We start from the raw sequence: 21009 nt of genomic DNA, 5'->3' as shown, positions 1-21009 counted from the left end.
TCAATCCATCAACTTATTCTAGCACCAAAAGCTTTATGCTCTCATTCCCTTCCTGAATAAAATGCGAGGATACAGTGCTTGCATGGTGCTTATGCTGTCAGTCAGCTGCTTTGAACAATATAGTGACTGATTGAAAATTATAGGCGAAGCCTTTCTAGCTAATGGTTTGAAACAGCAATGTCGCTTACAACTTGTAGTTCAGCACAGTTACTTCCTCAGTATAATACAGCTTAGTGTTATCTGTCTAGTTGCAATTATTTTAGTTAATGAATGGGACGGTATGTATATTATATTCACATTTCTTCCTTATTGCTAGTAGTGGAGATGATTTTCTTCCTGAGGCTAGATGAAGACTGTGCCTTAAAGCAAATAATTGATCTCAGCAAATAATTCATAACAAAGCCTTTATTTGGGGATTGCTTTCCCCATGAATTGCCTACAAACAGATCACTGCATGTTTCAGTGTAGCCATGCAAAAGAGTCTCTATCTTTTTCTAACCTGATGAGTAGGTTGTTCTGGGGAGACTGGATTTGGGCACAGAGGGAATTCTGGTCAGGTTGTTAAGAGAGGACCTGGTGTGCAAGCAGCCAGCCAGGAGGGGTAAGCCAGGAGGGATGCTTTTGCTTCTTATCAGCGCTCCTGACAGGAAGTGCAAAGCATTTCCATGTTTGGATGCTCTGGTGCTGTGCTTGGCACTGCTACCAGTGGGTTTTGTAGCTGCTACTGCTGTTGTGTATGGCCACAAGTGACCAGGGAAACCTGGTGTGAGCATCTTATCTTCAAAGGCAGTGTGCTCTTGGTCTCTGCTTCCCAAGTCCCAACTGGGTTTATTTTCATCTCACATGTCAAATGCATGGGGAACAAAACTTGAAGTCTTTTCAGCTGGTATTACCTTGGATGGTGAGAATGGTTATGCATGGTCCTCCTCTCTAATACCCTTCTCTGTGGCAGAAAGCTTTTATTAAAAATTTAAGGAAAAAAATCACAGTTTTCTTGCAAAATATTTTTGCTAATAAAAGCAGGCACGATTTCTGCAGATTTTTTCTGGAAAGGAAAGTACTGATGGAACCTGAGAAATTATAGTTCCACTCATGAGATTACTCTTGGAAAAGGTCCATAATGGAAAACTGACAATTTCTTGAATTTCTGAACATTTTTTGAATGTGTGTTCCTTCAATATCTCCTTACCTAGCAATCTGGAATGCTGGGAATGCAGTGTGGTGGTTTCACTCTCAGGGGCAGTTGAACTCCAGTGCAATGCCTTAGCAGATTCAAGTTAACAGAAGTATCAAAATCTACATACAACTGACGAGATACTTCTGTGACAGTATTTGTTGCTTCCTTTCTAACATCCTCTATGTTTGTCAATTAGCATATTTGGACCAAATCTGAATTTCTTTACCCAAGTTACTATAATTCATATACCTGAGATTGTGACTACTTTTCTTTTTGAAGCTAAGCAGCCTATTGATAGTATCAGTTGAACAGCCTAGAGAACCCATCATTTTTGTATTCACAAATTGAAGGTTCTCTCTTCCCCCTTTTTCCCTGTCTCTGTTAGAAGCAGCTTCCCTGCTGAAAAACAGTAGGGGTGTGGGGAAAAAAATATATATTTACACTGCCAGCACAGAGATCTCATGACATTTATCTTGGCACAGGAGCGGATCCTAGATAACATGCTTAAGATAAATGTCATTACAGGAATTAGCCATCAAATACCTTTTTATATATTTACATAAAGCGTAACAGTGAGGTTTTAAAATGAAGCCTTAGAAGAAGCAGATGAGAACATCCATAAGAGACAACTGTAAAGTTACATACGTGAAAATATTTAGAAAGTCAGTATAGTAGCTTAATTTTGTTTTCAGCTTACAAACTGTCTCAGCTGTCTATAATGTTTATTTGTTATATCGATCAGGGAGAAACAACTAGCAGTCTAAGTCCCTGGCAAATCTGAGGTTTTATGGGCAAGCCTGAGGGACAATGCACAGGTGAGCAAATAAGAAGTGATGATAGGAGAAGATTTAGGGAAACATTCACGTATCATCTACCTCTGAGATGACAGCATAGTCTCTTTAATGTTTTTTTCTTGCATGTTGAGAGAGGTAGGAATGACTGGATTGTGTTCAGGTACCAAATTGTCAGTCTGATTAAGGCTGTGGCGTGTGTTTTGTCATATCATAAAGGAACTGAGCATCATTTGCTTTTCTTGAGAATAAAAAGTTGTCCTGGAGTGAAAGTGGTAAGCTGTATTTCCCTGAAGAGATGGTTAAAGGTACTGTTAGTCTTAAAAATGTGGCTCTTTGGAGGGCTTGTTGGGGATGTGTGCATGGGGAAATAGGAAGATATGTAAGAAGTGATCTTTCATCCTTCAACGAGGCATAGGATTCAAGTAATTTGTAAGCAGATTTAATCAATTTCTGGCTCATGAAAATATTATTTCTGATTCTTTGGGCTGAATATTTCTGAAAACATGCTTGTTTTTGAAGTTTGAAAGGTATGGAAATACATCTCTAATGCAGAAAGATTATGTAGGTCTGACCAATCCACACACATTTGAATAGATGTAAGAATCGTTGATAATGTATCCGATAAATCTTTAGGTAAATCGTTGTTCATGTACCTTATCCTATTCTAAGGGCACATTTCTGTAATTATCTATCTTTTTGTACCAGTCTTTATCTCATCAGTAGATCTTGCTTCTTATTAGAATATTTCATAGATTTATGTCAACCACAGCTCCACTAGGAATAAAATGGTCTAGTACTGTAAGAAATAAGGATTATTTTTGTGAAAGACACTTGTCTTAAACTTGTAATGATATCACAATGACAGTGGAAATTTTGGAATATAGTGAAATGCTGATCAAGACCAGACAAACTAAACAACAAACCAAACAAAACCCTAGAGTAGACAGCAGCAACTGTCCAAAATGAGTATTTTAATGATGCCAGGGAGGAGGAAATAAACAGCCTTTTGTGAAAAGGAAGAGTATAGTCTCATATAAAGGCTATCACATGCCAGAAAATAAATATCAAAAGTGACAGATGTAAAAGTAGAAAGATACATTTTCTTAAAGAAGTAATGCTGCTGCTTTCCAACAGCAACCCAAGAGGTGTTTTATCTAGAGAGAACTGTGGTGCAAGAAAAGCAGCCTTGTTTATAATTCCTTACCTGTTTTAATGCTTGATTGAAATAGAAAGAGTAACAGTGAGATTTAGAGCTTGAATTCTTGAGCAAAGACCCTTCTTGCTGTTCCCAATGAGACCATATTCTGTGCTTCTTGATAGGAAGAGAACTGTTAATAGAACCAATTTAGGACCATGGATAATATTTATACCTCTCTCCTTTCATTCCTATTAAAATATGGATGAAAAACAGACATAGTATCTGTAAAACAGATTAGGCTGAAATTGCTCTCTGACTTATGCTTTTTAAAAGCTTCTAAAGCTTTAAGGAATAAATTACCTATGTTGCCTATACTTCTGAAATATGTGTTTCTGGTGAAGTTCAATGAAGTTGGTAATTGTTAGTGTGAAATGTAGTGAGAGACCTCTTCCAGACACCTAATCTATTTTTCTACCGCTTTAAAATAATATTTTCAGACTGAATTGCAGACTTATTTAATTCTAGCATGCATCTTAACATATTCCCTCGTTTACTAAGAATACAGGTAATGTTAACTTTGGGTTTTGTAAGTACCTCTATAGATGCATGCTGATTGCTTATAAGAAGATCATCTGTGCCTTCAAGGATATCTAGTGTGAGAAACAATAGAAAAAGACAATGTTTGGATTGATAGACGATGACATGGGGTAATTAGATTGTGTTCAGAACATCACTAGAGCTATTATTTATAAATTTCCAGGCCTTGCTTTCTCCTAATCATTGCAAGAATTTGTCAACATACATTTCCTCCTCCTTAGCAGAGGATGACGTGAAGTGCAGCCCACAATATATGCTGACAAGAACTTTTGTGACTGCCTTACACTATTCCAAAAATGAATATTTCTCTAGGTAGCGATTTAATCATGCGGAGAGATCTTAATGAAAGACACAAATTTACCTAGTCTTAACTTCTACTAAGCGTACAATTGAAGTAGTTTCACAGCTCAAAATAGTGACATATTGATGATGGAATAAGTGGATGGTCTGGCCAGGGAAATGCTCAATTTTCACTCACTGTTCATTAGGAACCTGACAAAATCAGTGCTGGTGGCTGCTTTCCATGCAGCTGAGAAACCTGGGGATTTAATTCTGCCTGAACTCACACTGGTTCCAAAGTGCGTGTGCATGCACTTGGCCCCAGATTGCAGGAGCGTGAGGGAATAACCACTTGCATGTTGCTCTGCTGTCCTCCACCTTAGAAGAGGACACTTTTATGATGAGGCCACTTGTATGGCAGGAGGAAGGCTGAGATGTTGCAATCCTGTTTGCCTTTGGGGAGCTGTGATGGAAGCAGCTCTGGGTGGTGACACGTGGATATATTCCTTCCTTGTGTTATTTGTGGTTTCCCACTGCAGCTGACCTGACCCTGGTAAACGGAGAGGAGAGCTGCATATACTTTGTTGGGAATTCTCTTGGACTCCAGCCAAAAAAAGTTAAAACTTACCTGGATGAAGAACTGGACAAGTGGGCTCGAACGTAAGTAGACCATGTGAAACACCACCCTGTGCTTCAGATGAGCACTCTGCTTTATTTTAGGATTTGCTTTAGAAATGCTTGAGTAGAAGAATAGTGTGCTAAACCCTCTCCAGCACAGGAATAAAATGTTCAGTGTTTCCCCAGAATGGTTTAAATCTCCTTTAAAGGTGTGAGTGGCAAAGGAGGCAGAGAGAAATTTTCAGTTATGATGACCTGTGCTGCTCATGATGGCTCTGCTTTGACCCCTCTGAAGGGCTGTGCAGTTTAAGCATCTCCATCCAATTGCTGCATAAGTTTATACACAAGGTGCATGAACTCACTTGGTTACTGCAGTTTGCTAAGGAACATGATTCAGTTTTAGGACTTGTGATGTTTCTAATTCATGTTTTAACTGCTTGTGATTCGCTTGAAGGGAGCTGCAGTTGGGTCAGTTCCCCTTGAAATGGCACAGAGCACAAATGGTGCTACTGGGGAGATATCAGCTCTTCTTGACCCAAGTTGATGTTGCAGATGGAGACTGCATGATGTAAATGTGAAAAGTTTGTGGCTGCTGTTTGCCTTGTTAATAGATGGATGCTGTGAACTAATAAAAATGGTTTACTGTTTCATATTTATTACTTCTTTTCTTAGAAGTGAAAAGAAGGTTGAGAATGAATGGGAATGGGATTGAACTTTGGGAAGCCCTCTTTCCTGCTGGTTATTCATTCAGTGCAGCACTGCAGTTTCTACAGCCATTTGAAAAAATTGCAACCTTGTCCATTTCTGTATGATTATCGTACTTTATCAGAGAAACAGCTGAGTTTTTTCGAAAGCTAAAAAGCAGATAGAACTCTTATCTGTTACTGATGCACTGCGAGTGCAAATGTATTTCAGCTCCCTTAGTGCACCTTTTTATTGGTTCGCTTCCATCCCTATGTTTGTCTTTGCTACAGTGAAGCATATATTTTTTTCTTCCCCCTCAACGATTATAAAATTTTGGAAGAAAAGTGTAGGCAGCATGTTTCTCCAGAAGATCAAAAGCCCTTTAAGTAGCTGTATCCAAGGGGGAAATATGGCTGGATGTGATTTCTAGCTACCAGAAGAGAGGCAGCAAACCCAAAAAGGCTATTTGGATCTGAGTTGTATTTTTTGGCAAACAGATTACCCAGAATACATCAAAGATTTAAAGAAAATAAATTTACCAAAAAAATTTCCAAAATGGTGCTGGCTGCAGATATATTTAAGGCAACTGAGACAGTCAAGGTGAGGTTGAGCAAAATTTGAACTAAGGAATTTGTGCAAAGGAAATGATGGTGGCAGGGAGGGAGGATCAAGTGATGGGAGCTGCGAAGGGATATGGAGCTGAAACACAAATAGTTCTTCTGGTCACCAAGGTCAGCTTAGCAAAATCCAGTATAAGACAGCAGCTGAAGCTTGCTCAATGCCCTCTGTGTTGGCAGTGTTGAATTTAGTGGCTGCAGCTGGCATAAAAATAAGTAGCAAGACTTGAAGGATGTTTCTAATTCATACACCATTTCTTAAAGTCAGTAGTGACACAGATTCTGTCTCTCTTAGAAAACGTGATAAACCAATTTGGTTGCTGTGTCATAGGACTCATCTTAAATAGCTGCTGCACTGTCTATTTAAAATGTTTTCACTGCTTCTAGCTGGTGGCAAGAGCGAAAGGGACAATTACCTGGGAGCTGCCACTGGGGATGGGAAGCTCATGTCTCTGAGTGGTGATGGGCACAACTCATTAGCACAAGACCTGGAAAGGGAAAGGCTTTCATGTGTTTTCTTCTTTCTTGTGCTCCCTCTCACACTGGCACTGCATTCCCCCCACACACAGTTCAAATGGGGGATTATTGCTTTCTTTCCTTGCTGACTTTTCTGACTCCAACATAACTCCTGGTTTGGGATTTTCTTTTTTTCCATGTTCCTCCTTTCTCTCTTTTGTATTAATATATAGAGACTTCAGAGATAGATAGATATAGAGATTTAAGCCACTGATGCTCTCAGTGTAGATTAAAATAAGAGCACTGGAGACTTTATCCTTTTGGTTTTCTTGTTTTGATTTCTACTGAATCTGAGGTTTCCTGAATGGGGGCAAAGAGATGAAGGGTTGTCTCCTCTATGCTTAGCCTAGAATCACCAAGATTCCACTTGTCCACTGTTTGAAATCTAAAAGACCAAGGTTCCAGTGACTTGCCTGGTTGGATGAAGGCCAGAAGATGCTTTACAGTATCTTTTTTCCCTCTTCATCTGCCAAAGCTGTTTATGCAATTAATGCATTTTATAGAATAATTGCATGCAAACATACTCAAATGTAAAAGAAAAACTTTGCCTTTTGAGGTGACTCATTGAAGTGGAGTTGTTAAATCAGGATGGAGCCTGCTGTAGGTCAGTTGTGCTTTGCAAGGAGATGGCAAGGGAGAGGAGAGCCTGTGATATGGAAGTCTGAGGAGCTTGTTTAGTTGGGCAAAATGAAGAGTGAAAAGGAAAAGGATTGCTGAATGTGTCATGGTACAAGCACTGGGGGGGGAAGGAACAGCATGTGAAATAACATACTGGTATGGTAAATATAAACTGAGAATTAATACACTCAGGGTAGAAACTAATTAACTATATATGCTTGGAAGCATTTAAGCAATCTGGTAACAACCTTCTGGTATAATAGAAAAAAAATATGCATGTCTGATGAGAGTTTTACAATATGGCACCTGCAGTACCAAAAGACTGGTTTTAGTGCATTAAAAGGTGTCTTTCGTGCTGAACTCACCCTGCAAGACATAACAGCCCTGTGAACAGGAGGGCAGCTTGGGCAAAGCCACTTCTCTGCCCTTCTGTAAGAGTCATCTCTGTATTGTACGCTTTAGCACACTGTATGTTAGGACTGTAAATGTCTTCTTTATTGTCCTGGTTTTTGTTTTTGTGGGTTTTTCTTTTTTCTTTCAGTTTTATCTTCAATCTACTACGCTATGCAGTTCTTTTTCCTTGGATATGTCCTTTCCTTTGACTACTTCTTTGCTTGAAGCCAACATGAAAGTTAAGAGTCTGTATTGGCTCCTTAAGCAGCTTGCATCATTTTTGGCAAAGAAGCAAAAAGGAAATTTCCATTTGAACAAGATTTGGATGAGTGCAGAAGATTCCTGAAGCTGGCAGTTAATGTAAATCCCTATTGTTACCTCCTTTGGAACCTTGGGATCGTATCAGAAAAAGTGTTTTTAGTTTTCATAGTGACTTTTAAATCAGCCAGGCCTCAGCAAATAAAATGTGGCGTTCAGATTTCTTCCCAAATTGAAAACAAAATGGTAACTGACGAAAAATTAATTTGCAGAATGAGAAGTTCTCTCAGTAGTTTAAGAAATTGATCTGTCTGTATGATGCCTTACGATTTGATGAGATGTGTTTTGTATCCATTAATTTGAGTACTTCAATTTAAATCTCTCTTGCTATCTAGAGTACAGTGGAAGCAAAATAAGTTAGGTTACATGTGTCTGAGGGGAATGCCAGAAGCACCGCACTTGTCCTTAAAGATTATTACCCCCAGTGCCTACCAGAGCTCAGAGAGGGGTGGCATAATATACAGAGAGATAAATTCTCTGAGGCAGAGCATAGAATTTTACAACCTAAGTGGAATAGGATGTATTGTGCCATCAGCAAAGGCTACAGAGTTTCATGTGATTAAAATAAAAAAAAAAAAAGAAGTCCAAGAATATGCCTTTAACTACCATTTTAGCTGCAATAATTTTTGTCTCTTGGCATTTATATTGCCCATCAAGAGGAAGGCAAGCTATAAGATGTGCCATAATAATATGAATAATAATTAATGCTGGTTCTCCCCTCTTTCACTGTACTCAATTTTTTTTTTGTGTGCTTTCTTTTCGAAATAAAATAATCTCACAGCTGAAATCTCATATCTGTCTTCGTGATAACTTGGAAATTTATTCTGAGTTTTTTGTTAGTCTTGTATGTTGGTAGAGAGAGCTTTTGTCAGTAAATTCCCATTAGAAGGACACTAATGGCTATAAAATCAGAGAAAGCTAATGAAAGAGAATCCCATAGGTAGTTAGGGCTTCTTTTTCCTATCTTATTATGTTCAGTATCCTCTTTCAGAAATGCAGATTCCTTCAGGCTGGGAGCCACTGAAAATCTGTTTGTGTTTTTCTTTCTTTAAAAAAAAAAAAAAACAACAATCTGTGTTATGCCAAATTTTCTTGGTCACTGTATAACGCTTAAGGATAGGAAGGAAAATTGGCTATAAGCGTCTTGTTGTTTGTGAAACACATACCACTGTCTTTAGGGAAAGCAGCTGCATTATGTCCTGATTGGAGAAGCTAGGAACTGTGTTTCTCCACTTACCCAGCTACTGCCCTTATTTTTCGTCTATGAAATATTCTTGTAAATGAGCCCTATTTCACACTGCCCGCTTCTCATCTCAAGATCTCATCAGAGAGTAATTCCAAAACTGAGAAAAGCAGTCAGCTGGTGAACTGTGACCTTATCCAAATTAAGGAGCGAGGTCCTCCTCTTAATCTCTGTGGAGTTAGACTGGTTGAATGTAGGGAGACTGTATTTTGTCTGTAAGAGATATTCAGTATTACCTGTGTTAAGCAGGAGCTAGTCCAAAAACAATTGGTATTTCACAAAGAATAGGCAAAAAATGTTGGAAACAAATTGTATACTTGGCGGCAGTTTGTATTTTCTTTGCTTGGGGTTGTGGTTCTTCTTGAAATATCTCTAAGAGGTGTGATTTAGAGACAAGGTAATCAGAAAATCTGACTGTAAAAACATCCAGGTTATTTTTGTGGGTGGTGGAACAAAATTCTGCTTGAGGGCAGGAAAGTTGGAGGTGGACGGGTAAAAACAATCTTCTAAATGGTGTGAAGGATGGGGGGCTGGCTCGGATTCTCTCGTACACACTCCTTTGTCACACCTTAATCTGCCAGAAGTCTTCTCTTGATTTTAAGTGAATATGTAGGTTCATTCCTCTTTAAAAGGTTTCTTACGTGCTGTTTTTCCTTTTTCTCATCACAACTTCTCAGGCTTATTTTTCCTACTCTGTTTCCTACTGTCTCAGTCCCTTTTTGAAGCTGCTTTATACTTGGTTCCCATGCAGCCTGGCATTTCTGACTCCACAGGTACCCTGTGGTGCTCTGCAAATGTGAAAATCATCCAGTGTGAGATGGAATGAGACGGAAGCCCAGAGCAATGTTCCCCTAGATTAGCACCATTATTGCTTTTCTCAATCTGCTATCATTTGCATTTAAATCTGAACACCACCCCCTGTATGTTTAAGAAATTTTACAATTTTTTATTTTTATATGCATGGTGACTTCTTTAAAAGTTTAATTCTGTCACATTCAAAGCAAAAAAAAATAAAGTTAAATCCAGAAGTGAAGTCTCTTTGGAGTAGTGATGCATTCAGATCTATAGTGCTGGTGTTATCCACTGTAGGCACGAACGGTTTGCAAAATAAAGTTTCAAAATAGGCTCTGTTAAAGCACAAACATCTAATTGCACATCTAGAATAATCTGTCAGGGAGAAAAGAAGCAATTTACACATAGCTGCTTGGGCAGCTTTATGCAGATGGGTGAGCTCAGAGAGGAGACTTGTGAGACAGAAATTGATTGACAAGAAGAGTTGAATAGACTGACCATGGAAGTGGTGGAGTCACCATCCCTGGAACTGTTCAAGAGAAGGGCTAGTTATGGCACTGAGGGACAGGAGCACTAGTGAACATGGTGGCAATAGGTTGATGGTTGGACGAGATGATCCTAACATTCCTAACCAGGTATTTTTCTTAGGACTGACCCAAATGGAGCAGTATGTTTTCATGTCTTCCCTCTCTTTCCTTGCAGAGGAGTTCATGGCCACTTCAATGGGCAGCGCCCATGGGCACTGGCGGATGAATGCCTTGTGGACCTGATGGCTGAGCTGGTTGGTAGGTGTGAACTGCAGAGAAAACTTTCTCTAGAAATGGAAACAAATTTCTTTTAAGATGGAAAGCCCTTAAGCTCTTAATTCCTTGTATTCTTTCATGTTGAAGTAGTTTTTTCTGATTGCCTAGTACACGGAGTAACACTTTGTTTTAAGGCTGCAAGTGATTTAAGAGATGAATGTAGGCAATAATATATGAGCATATGCTTATCACGGATCTAATTGCAGCAAAGGGTTTCTTGGAGCCTCTTAAGCCAATTGGTCTAACATGTGAAGTCCTTTTAAAGGGCACTTGGCATTACAGACTCTGATCCTCCCTCCTAGAAGTGAACTAGTGAATTTTCCCTTTTGAGAAATGATTTCTACCTAGACATTTTCTGCTTTTCCTCTTTTCCTCATCACTAAATCCAGCCTCATATTTGAGAACTGCTTATGTCAATGAAGCAAGTAATTGGGGCAGGACCTGCTATTTGTAAGTTCCCATTACCCTACTGTACTCCTTGAGGAGTCCAAGTGCTGCAGGACGTGGGCAGTAAATGCAGCTGGTTATTCTGGAGATTGAAAAGTAGCCCTGGAGACTTCTCCTGGTGAGTTTGCCAGCCACAAAAGCAGTCGTCTGAGTCTGAATGCAAATTTCCTCTATTGCTTCTTATTCTGGCCTGTGTGCTGTTGCTGAAATAACCTTTCACTGGGATTTTGCTAAGATTTGTTGCTATCAGAAGGGGGAGGAGAGATGTTACTGACGCAGTCTGTCTCAGACCCATTTTCTCCCCAGTCCTTACAGCTGCTGTCAAGGTTAGGTTAGGAGATTCTATTAAGATTTGTCCAGTATTTCAATTTATTTGTTGAGCTTAATTGTCAATATTGATCACTTTAACCAAATTATCATGTGTTCATTTATGCGTTCTGTAAGGATAAAATATTACTATTGTTGACCATTCGTATGCTAGATATTGTCTTGTGTAATTTCTTCTCCAAGTCTAGACAAGAGCTCAATGAGAAAGGTGCATTTTTCTCCTTCAGGCAAAGCTAATGGGTTCTGAACAGCAGGAAAGGGAGACATTAAAGAATGTTTAATGACAAGCGCACTTATAAATTTATTTTATTCCTAAAGCAAATAAAGAGAACATGTGCCAACTTTGACTTCTCTGTGAAGTTTCAAAATCAGTAGAATTTTGGAAACTATTATTGGAGAGGAACAAGTACTGGAAAACATTTCTATACTTGGCCTATCTGTTATGTAAGTGACAAGATTATATAAATATTGGTGAGGCTATGTTGAGCATCGTTGTGCTATGTGGACCAATCCCATTTGCAGAATGAAATGAAAACCAAAATGCAGATCTGTTCTTCTGTCTTCCTGTATTTTGTTTTTGGCACTTGTTGCTGTAGTACCTAGTATTCCCAAGGAAGTGAAGAAATTGCTTTATTTTTTGCTTTCACAATGTTCAAGGGCAAGCTCAGTGTACATGTATCTGGTAACTATCACAGAATACAGAAACGTTAGATTATAAAAGGGAAGTATGTTGAAATGCTGGATGTAGATGACTTAGGGATTTCTCTAGTTTGACCACTCTTCCCTGGCAAGTTGATGCTTTTGTTCTTTTGGTGTTGTACTGGGGAGCTGTGGGCAGGTGAGAAATGTGATCAGTCACATAACTACTTTGATGCATAAGAAGGGCTTTTCAGTTGTAAACCTTGAACTTCAGTAACTGGAGGGCACTATGAATGCCTCATTATTCATCAGATCTGAATGATATCATGATATCAGGAATGTGTGCCGTGGATCTGTTCCCAAAATGGGGTTCCTGATCACCTGGTGGGGTGCAGGAGTGAGCTGGGCATTGACCCCCCCACAGGTGCCAGCTTCAATTTGGCAGTTTTAGTTTAATGTCACTGCAGAAAGCTAAGAGTAAGCTGGGGGTCTTCTCCCATCTGTTATGTTGAGGCTGCCAGCTCAGTGCATTTTATTTGTTTATTTAAAAAAAATATTTGAGGTGCAAGAATAGGGAAATGAGTTTTACTTAAATTTTCTCTAATTTCCTATGAGCCTCCCTATTTTTCTTTCCTTTTCCAAACTCCGTGTGACACAGATGCTTTTCATACCAAATGGACCAAACTACTTGGAACTTATTACAACAGCTTGTTTCATTTTAGAGTGTATAACTCCCTCTCTAAATATATATTTTCTATGAAAATTATGATGACTGAGGCCACCCTACTGTTGACCTATTATAGTTTTAGAACACTTCAGTGGGAAGCTTTTTGTCGTCCTATTGTTTTCCTCAGCAGTATAGTCAAGAATATCATTCTGGATTTTGTCCTCAGATGTGTTTAATTAAAAAATGGAAGAAGTTTTAGGCTGAAATCTGATCTGCACATCAGCAGGTTTTTATTTATATAATATCCTTACAGCATTTTTCAGAACCTATGGAAGCAATCCTTAGGAGGTAAACAAATTAATATTTTCCAAATAATAGATGCATTGTAAAAATGGCATTTACCTGTCTATATCAGTAAAAAGATAAAGAGAATAAATGCAGGAAATATGTTATGCTGTTATTTATTATTATGTACTGTCTTCCAGCAAGATGCAGTATATGATTTGAGTGAATTTGGATTTCTCTTCATAGTGATTTTGATGTAAGAATATAAACATAATTTTATGCTGTTTTTATTCCGTATTTAATATGTTATGGGAAAGAGGAATTGTCAGTTCTCACTCTAAGTGGTAGTGAGTGAAAAATATTTATTCATATTGGCTAAAGACTGTAAAATATCTCTGCCCATCTAATGGTTTATAGTGCTGTAACATCTTGCTTATTAAGTGCGGCCCCATTTTCTTGTTCAATGAAAGTTACAGTAGTAAATATGTTGTGAAATGCAGAGTCAAGGTCAGTGGAGGCCAGAGCTTTTTTTCACCCTCACACCAAGCGGCATAACGTGATGCTGGTAATCTCAGCTGCTCCTACCAGACTTTATTAAAACATTACAACCTTGGCAGGATCACCTTCCAATGGAACAAGATTAACTGTGTGGCTGCTGCTCCATGATGTGCTCAGACAGGTCTCTGTTGAGGGAAGACTGAACACCGAGCAGATTTGTAGTGACTTTGAGTGATAAGGAGTATTTGAAATAAGCAAACCGCTTATAAAATGGGAGCCTTTAGTCTTTGTTTTCAATCACTTCACAGAATGCTTTTTACTTATTCTGCTGTGGATCAATCTCCTGCTGCAGACAGAGGGGAGAAAGATGGCAGTGCCTGCCTAACACAATCATAATTGTCTCTGAAGTTGTCTTTTGCAAATGCTGCTTCCTTCTATTAAAGAGGAGATTTATCAAGCAGAACATACAGGTTTTAGCCTGCCTTGGAGATATGGTATAAAGTTAGGAAAGAAAGCAAGCAAACATAATTTTGTCTCCTGTGTGCTGGGTCTTTGAATATTGTAATAGGTTAATTGGATCACAGAAAGGTTGTTTTCTGAAAACAGAGCAGGTTATAAGGGGTAACAGTTTTCCAATGACACGGATGAGGTTTGTTTTGTGGGCATGAAATTCAATAATGGAAAGCTTTTAATAAATATATAATTTACAGAAGACAAATGTAGTGTCATATTTAATTTGGGATGCTAGCATGCAGCTAAAAGTGATCTACGGATTAACCATTAGTTTGATATGGGAGTGGTGCAGTGAGCAAAGGATTGCTCATGCAGAATTTGCTGTGAAAAACAGATTTCTTGGAAAGAGCAGAGATAGACAGGAAAGCACCATTTTTGATTTTATTTTTTTCCTAGCCTCAAGAGTTCCATAGAAACATTAAGGCTGCAGATAACACTGTTTTGAGCTGCAATCACTGACTAGCTGTCTTTGTATCTGCAGTAGAATGGGCACAAGGTGACTTCTTCCAGCAGCATGGAGCTTGTGGATGCAGTGCTATCAGAGGGAAAATATATCAGAGGAGAGCAGTTTAAGTGATGAAAAATCTTGTTTTTCTTGCTCAAGAGCTAGGTTCACTTGTATTTCTTCTCACAAACTCCAAGTTCCTCATGTTTGGAGGAGGGAAATTAGAACAACTTTTATTCCTCCTGGATCATCCTCTGAACAGGTCCTTAGGACTCACTGACAGCTATCAGCAGGTCTTGTTGTTCAATGATTTTCAATTTTAAATAATTTTAAATAATTTTAAAGATTTCAGCAACACAAAGAAGGCCATTGAATCTCTCAATCAAGGTGGTTCTTGGCTTTTCCTGTGATGGCAGAAGCTTAGACCTGCACAGCAAGGATTTAGGAATAAACTCTTCTTTTTCACAGATTTCCATGATCTTTGATTAAGTGTCCATTTATTGAGCTTAGCCCATGACTGTGTCTCTTTCCAAGGTTGGTATAGTTGTAGCTCAGGGAAGCCACACCACTTGTGATATAGTGGGATTGTCTCTCCTTTGTTGATTAGGGGCCAGGACATGAGAAAGACAGGATTTGCTTCTCCTTTTCTTGCTGCTCCCCTTCTTCTTTTTGCCCCAGCATGTTTTCCTTTCCTCTTTCTCCATCAGAGTGGCTGCTGCCCTCCCTGCCTGCTCGAGCTTGCCTTCATCTCTCCCTCTCTTCACTCTCTTTCCACCTTCAGCAAACTCCATTGATGGGTGATGACTACAGCAATGTGCACAAGCCTATCTTCCTTCCAGCTGAAGAAAACTCTGAAAGCACTGATTTGTCAAGGGTGAATTACTACTTTTCAACAACAGACATCAGGCAAAACAGAAAGAAATAGGAATTGATTTTCTCCATATCTCAACACAGTACTTTGCCTTAGAGTCCCTCATCCTGCCTGAAACCTTTCACCAGTGGTTGATAAAGGTTTGAGAATTTGTTGCTTAATACTCTGTAATAACAATTAGTTGTTACTCCATTAGCTCTGTCTGTGATTAACTGTGGCCAAAAGGCATCTGTTATTCCCCTCCCTAGAGCTATGTAGCTATGGCTGCTTCCTGTTAAGTTGCCACATTAATAATGGCCTGTTATATTCATTAGGCCATTTTGGCTTGTTTTTTTAATTAGAGATGAGGTTTATGTTGACATCACAGCTACCACCTACGACAGATTATTGTCTCAATATGTTTTCTTACTTGTTTTACAGATAAACTAATGACAAAAATAAGTCTGAAATCTTACTTTACGTATAGGCTTATGACCTGATTTTTGTCTGAGGTATTAATGGCAATAAATCTGCTAGTGGTTTGCCAAGAAATAGAAATACTTCATTGCTTTTTGTTTTTCTGTGGCTGACCTGAAAAAGAAATATTTTCCTGCTAGTGTGGTGTAGTGAGTCAGACAAGAAATCTTTTTCCTTCTCTGTGATGACATCTCAAACATTTGTTTACTTTCCTGTCTTTAGAGAAACACTGACTGAAAACATTTTTCTTATTTTATTTTCTCAATACTTCACAAGGTTTCTCAGAAATTATGAATCAAATCCAAAACAGTATATACATTTTTTTTATTTCAGGTTCCCAAAGACATGAAGTAGCCTTAATGAATGGACTAACTGTTAACTTGCATCTCCTGATGGTATGTCTTCGTGAGTTTTATCTGATATGTCGACAAATGTTTTTTCCTTTATTTATGAATGGCTGTGACAAATATGCTTTTCTTAATGTAAGTAAACTGTTTTGTGGGGATCTCATTAAGGCAACACCAGGCAAATGCTAAACTTTCCTTAAGCCCTTGAAATAGTATCTTGAGCAACATCATTTCTGTATAAAACCAGGCTCCACTTGAACAGAAAAGCTGGACAGAAAGGTGATTTCAAGGAACAGGTTGCCCAGGGAAGTGGTAGTGTCACCATCTCTGAAGGTGTTTAAGGGAAGCGTAAATGTAGTATTCCAGAACATGATTTACTGGACAGTATTGGTGGTAGATGGAGGTTCTTTCCAACCTTAATAATTGTATGACTTCATAAAGTTTGAGCTTTTCTCACATGTGCTGTCCTCAGAGAGGATATCAGAATATTAATTGATGGTAGTTAAACATCCTAAATAGCTGCTCAACTCTGGATTCCATGCCAAATTTGAGAGCTAAAGAAAGACAAGACCAAAGAGTAAAGATGGAGCAGTAATGTGTATTAAATTTCAAATCATTATTTAAGTCCTGAATTTTATATAACTACAAAATGCAAAACATCTGTTTGTTGGTTTTATGACACTGTGGCCCTAAACGTGATTTCCTTTTAAGTAGCTCCCTCAACAGTTATATCCATGGTTCTTCAGTGATTCCGAAGTTTGCATCAAATGAATGATCACATGAGGTTTTGTGTGGTCAACATGTAGAATAAACATATTAGCATTTAGATCTTGTCTGTAACGTATCTCTGAATTTCTCAAATTAAGGCACCTGAAGCAGGGCAGGGTGGGGCTATGTATTAGCTAATTGACCTAATTGCTTTGCTGAGAATTAGGTGCAATGCAGCTAGAAATCGAGTAAACAGCCCAGATTGAGCCCTGTGGAACTGTCTCTACACCTCTATCATGAACAAGAGGGTTCCTAAGTCTGCTCCTACTCCTCCTCTTGATGATGATGAGTAGGAAAGGCAATTCCCCTGAAGATGCTGAGATGGGTGAGAATGAGGTCTTTACAGAAAGCTTGATCCTTTCATTCAGCTTGTTTTAGAAGCAATGGTTTGATAGCTAATGTTTTAGAGCTGAGATGGAAACGCAGCTCTTTTGTGCTTTGCTATTCTTCAGAAGGGAGATGGGGCTGGGCGAAATCCAGACTTTTCTCTGTCTGCAGTCAAATCTTTGCTGTTGATTCTTGTAAGAGCAAGTTTTCACTATCGGATTTTTCGTGACCTTCATTATGAATCTATGAAATACAGTATTATAATGTTCTCCCACTTTGATAAATGTTATATGGACAGAGAAATATTTGTGGTTTCTGGGGATTCTCTGTAGTCTACATGAAAGTAAAACAGTCTTTATTAAGTTACATGCTGGGAGCATCTCTGCTGAGGTACATTTCAACGTATCTTTTTCTTTTTTTGTTCCTAACAGCTATCTTTCTTTAAGCCTACTCCAACACGCTATAAAATTCTTCTAGAAGCCAAAGCCTTTCCCTCTGACCATGTAAGAAATTAATATTTTACCATATTTGTATTATTAATCATATTTTTCCAAAGAATATCAGTAGCCTGATTTGAATATTTATTAGCTCATCTTGTCCAAGTAACATTACAATAAAAAAATCTGTCAGAAGCTTTTGAGCTAAGCATATTTTACAGATCGTAACTTTATTCCTTTTGTTCAAATAAAAAATGTTACAAGAGGAAAAGATTGAATGGGCACATTGATTTATTAGTCTTTTTAAAGACATCGAGCAAACTACTGGCCTAAATCAACTCGAGTTGTAAATGTTTTATTAATTCTTGTTGCTGTTTTACTTTATGAAACCAAATCAATACAAATTCACAGCATTAACACTTATGTATCCCCAGACAGAGATGGAAATGTTTGTTCTTAGCACTTTGGATTACTAGTTCAAACATAATTTGTCTGCTATAAAATGAGACGCAATTGTCCATGCATCATAGCTTACAGAAAATTAATCTTTGCATTTGTGACCCACTGCTACTTTATCATCAGCTCTGTAAACTCATGGAAATTGGTAACAAATTTGATTTCTAAGGTGTGATAGACACGACTCAAACTACTTCCAAGTTTATTTGTGTTGAAGAAGGCAGCACAACTGTATAAACCTCAAATTGCCTTTATTTCAAACAAAGGCAATTTCATGCTAATCTTGCATTTCTTCCAGGTGCACTTGTACACTGGGACTCCATCTTTTTAAATTTATATGGTGCTTCAGTAATACTCAGTGCAACTCCTGTCACTTCAGTTCTTGTCATGTAATTTTAATCTATTTCATGGTATTACTTGATAATTTTTATGCTATCTCCAGAACCATTATTTACTGATTTAAAAAAATCAGTATGTAAGAATTTAGAACTCTCATTTCCTCCTGGCTGTGCAGTACATGAGGGTAAGTAACATGGGTAAGAACATGTGTAGGTCAGACCTGTTTGCATGGAAAGCAGTGCACATGTGACAGCTTGGGAGTTGGCATGTGCCAAGCAACATGCATACCCACGGCCCAGGTTTAGCAGAATGAGCTATAGATTGTGCTGCTGTGATTTCACTGGACCATTATCTGTGAAGGTTTTGTTTGCTGACATGTGGCAAAATGCATCTTTTGCCTTGTTTCCAACCTCATTCTGTTCCATGAGCCTATCCTACAGAATTTAGGCTTTGACTTTGTCTTTGCTGCCTGATGTGAATTAAATTCTGATCTTTTCAAACCGAAGGGAATCTAGAATGTTTTCAGAAAAGTCAGATTAGGCTTCAAGCATTAATTTTAGTGAAAGGCAAGCATCTGAATTGCTTTTCTGAAGTTCTGCTGTGCTTGGCTTTTTTTTTCCTTTAGTTGCTTTATCGTGAACTTAGGCTAATGTGCTCTGCATGAAAATCTCTTGCAGTATGCTGTTGAGTCCCAGCTTCGATTTCATGGACTCGATGTGGAGAAAAGCATGCTCATGCTGCGGCCACGGGAGGTTGGTGAGATGCACGTCAGCTCTCCTTGCTAGTCCTAAGGCAGAAGTGGATCTCATATGAGAGAAGGCATATGTTTTCAAATATTCTAGCAGCTGCCTGCAGAAGTTATAGTCCCATGTTCCCTATAATGCTTTTACAGTATTTGGACAAATTTACACAAGTTTAATGTATATTTAGGTAGAATTTCAGTTTTATGATCAGAATTACAATTGTCTGATTCAACTGGTGCATTTGCCTTAAAAATGTGGCTCCCCACCCCCCTACCCCAACCCTATTTTTTCCTATTTGCAGAAAGCTAACAGCATCCTGAGAGAACTGCAAAATGGAACAGTTCATTGAGAAACACTAATGTCCTTTTAGTGTCCTAAGGTAAAAGATTGCCATAACATGAGCAGCACTGTGCCTTTATCTGCACAGGCTAAGGAAAAGGTCTGCTTTGAATAATATGCAGCACAGAGTAATTTGAAAGATTGCCTTGCTTCAGTGTTGCAGTATTAAGAACTCTGCCACCTAACTATAAACTGGTGGTGACCTTTTGCTTCTGAAATCTGAATCATCTTGTAAGTAAAGAGCCCACTACTGAATGCTGATAGATTTGCAAGAATGGTTGAGATAACAGCAGTTTGCAATACTTGCAATTCAACAATCTTGTCCCAGCTCTTTTCAGTAACAAGTCTAATTTAATTCTAGCTTTTCACTGCCTAATTGATCCCTAGGTGCTGGTATGTTTTACACAATCCCTTGCTAGGAAAACAGAAGGAGGACAGGGTAGTTGCTTTCCTGTAAAGAATTGAGAATGGAGACTTTTTGTTAAAGTTCTTTTACATGTAATGACCCCATGTTTGGGGATTGTTGCGCTTTGATGATGCGAGACTTATTGTTTTTGAAACAGAAATACAGCAAACTTATAATGGTTTCCTCTGGGATATGAAGTTTATCAAAAAAGTATAGGACGAAACTGTTAGACAGCTTTAAGCCTTGTGAATGTCACAAATTTCAGATATTTAAAAATAACCATATATGCTGGCTTGTAAATTAAAGCTGTCTGAAATATTAGAGTACGAAACATGCTAAAATATGAAGTGAATAGACATTTAAAAACTGGCACTTTCGAGATAAGTTTGCTAATTTTCTTTTTTGAAGTAACTCTACTCATAGGCTACTTCATGGCTCTACCTTTGTATATCATTACTGTGCTAAGGATTTGCTTTTGATCTCCTTATGCAAGCAGCATGGCTTGTGGTAAAATATAGATTACGAAATCAGAAATGACAGTTTCATTACTGCCAAAGTTGATGTAAAATGTGCGTTTTAACTTTGTTTTAGGGGGAGGAGACCTTGAGGATTGAAGATATTCTTGCTGTGATTGAAGAGGAAGGGGACTCTATTGCTGTTGTTCTGTTCAGTGGGGTGCAGTACTACACAGGCCAGCTGTTTGACATCCCTAGAATAACAAAAGCTGGCCAAAAAAAGGTAGGATTGCTCCAAGACCAGCCTAAATGTATATATAGGGAAATATTTTTGATTTCCTCTTTTTGTGGAACAAACTGGAGCGTATGTGGAATGCTGTGGGACTCTGATAAAAGGTAAAAGCATGCTGTGCACAGATCATTTGGGGACTGAGTGCTGTGGGAAGAAAGAGGGCTGAGAGAGCCGATTTTATAGGTGGGTCTTAAAGTATGTGAGGAGATTATGGAGATTATTCATGACTTGACTTCTACCTGGCTTTCCCTTAAGGATAGAATTCTAAGAGGTTCAGTGCAGTAGAGGGGGAGGAGGAAATCATAGCTTCTGTCTCTCTTTAAAGATTAATTTGTGCTAGATTTCTCCTCGTTTGGCAGACTTCC

At 38.5% G+C, this 21009-nt stretch overlaps 1 protein-coding gene across 6 annotated transcripts in view; it reads left to right on the top strand.

The window, feature by feature from the left end:
* The window catches only part of KYNU (kynureninase), a 67950-nt gene that overhangs the window by 7433 nt on the left and 39508 nt on the right, over positions 1-21009 (top strand). For 4 of the 6 annotated variants that reach the window (XR_007378522.1, XM_048952875.1, XM_048952877.1 and 1 more), the window contains exons 3-8: positions 4525-4645; positions 10487-10569; positions 16069-16130; positions 17609-17680; positions 19087-19161; positions 20489-20635. Coding sequence is in view for 5 of the 6 variants with exons in the window: in XM_048952875.1 (XP_048808832.1) it covers positions 4525-4645; positions 10487-10569; positions 16069-16130; positions 17609-17680; positions 19087-19161; positions 20489-20635 (560 nt within the window). In the remaining variant the exon portion in view is untranslated. Of the gene's footprint in view, positions 1-1919; positions 1993-4524; positions 4646-10486; positions 10570-16068; positions 16131-17608; positions 17681-19086; positions 19162-20488; positions 20636-21009 lie in introns of all 6 variants that reach the window. The other 2 variants (XM_048952878.1, XM_048952879.1) reach the window with 2 other exon arrangements.

This window comes from Lagopus muta, chromosome 8, assembly GCF_023343835.1.
Source record: "Lagopus muta isolate bLagMut1 chromosome 8, bLagMut1 primary, whole genome shotgun sequence".
Taxonomy (NCBI): domain Eukaryota; kingdom Metazoa; phylum Chordata; class Aves; order Galliformes; family Phasianidae; genus Lagopus; species Lagopus muta.
The sequence above is the reverse complement of the archived record's forward strand: the minus strand, read 5'-3'. Positions and strand labels throughout refer to the sequence as shown.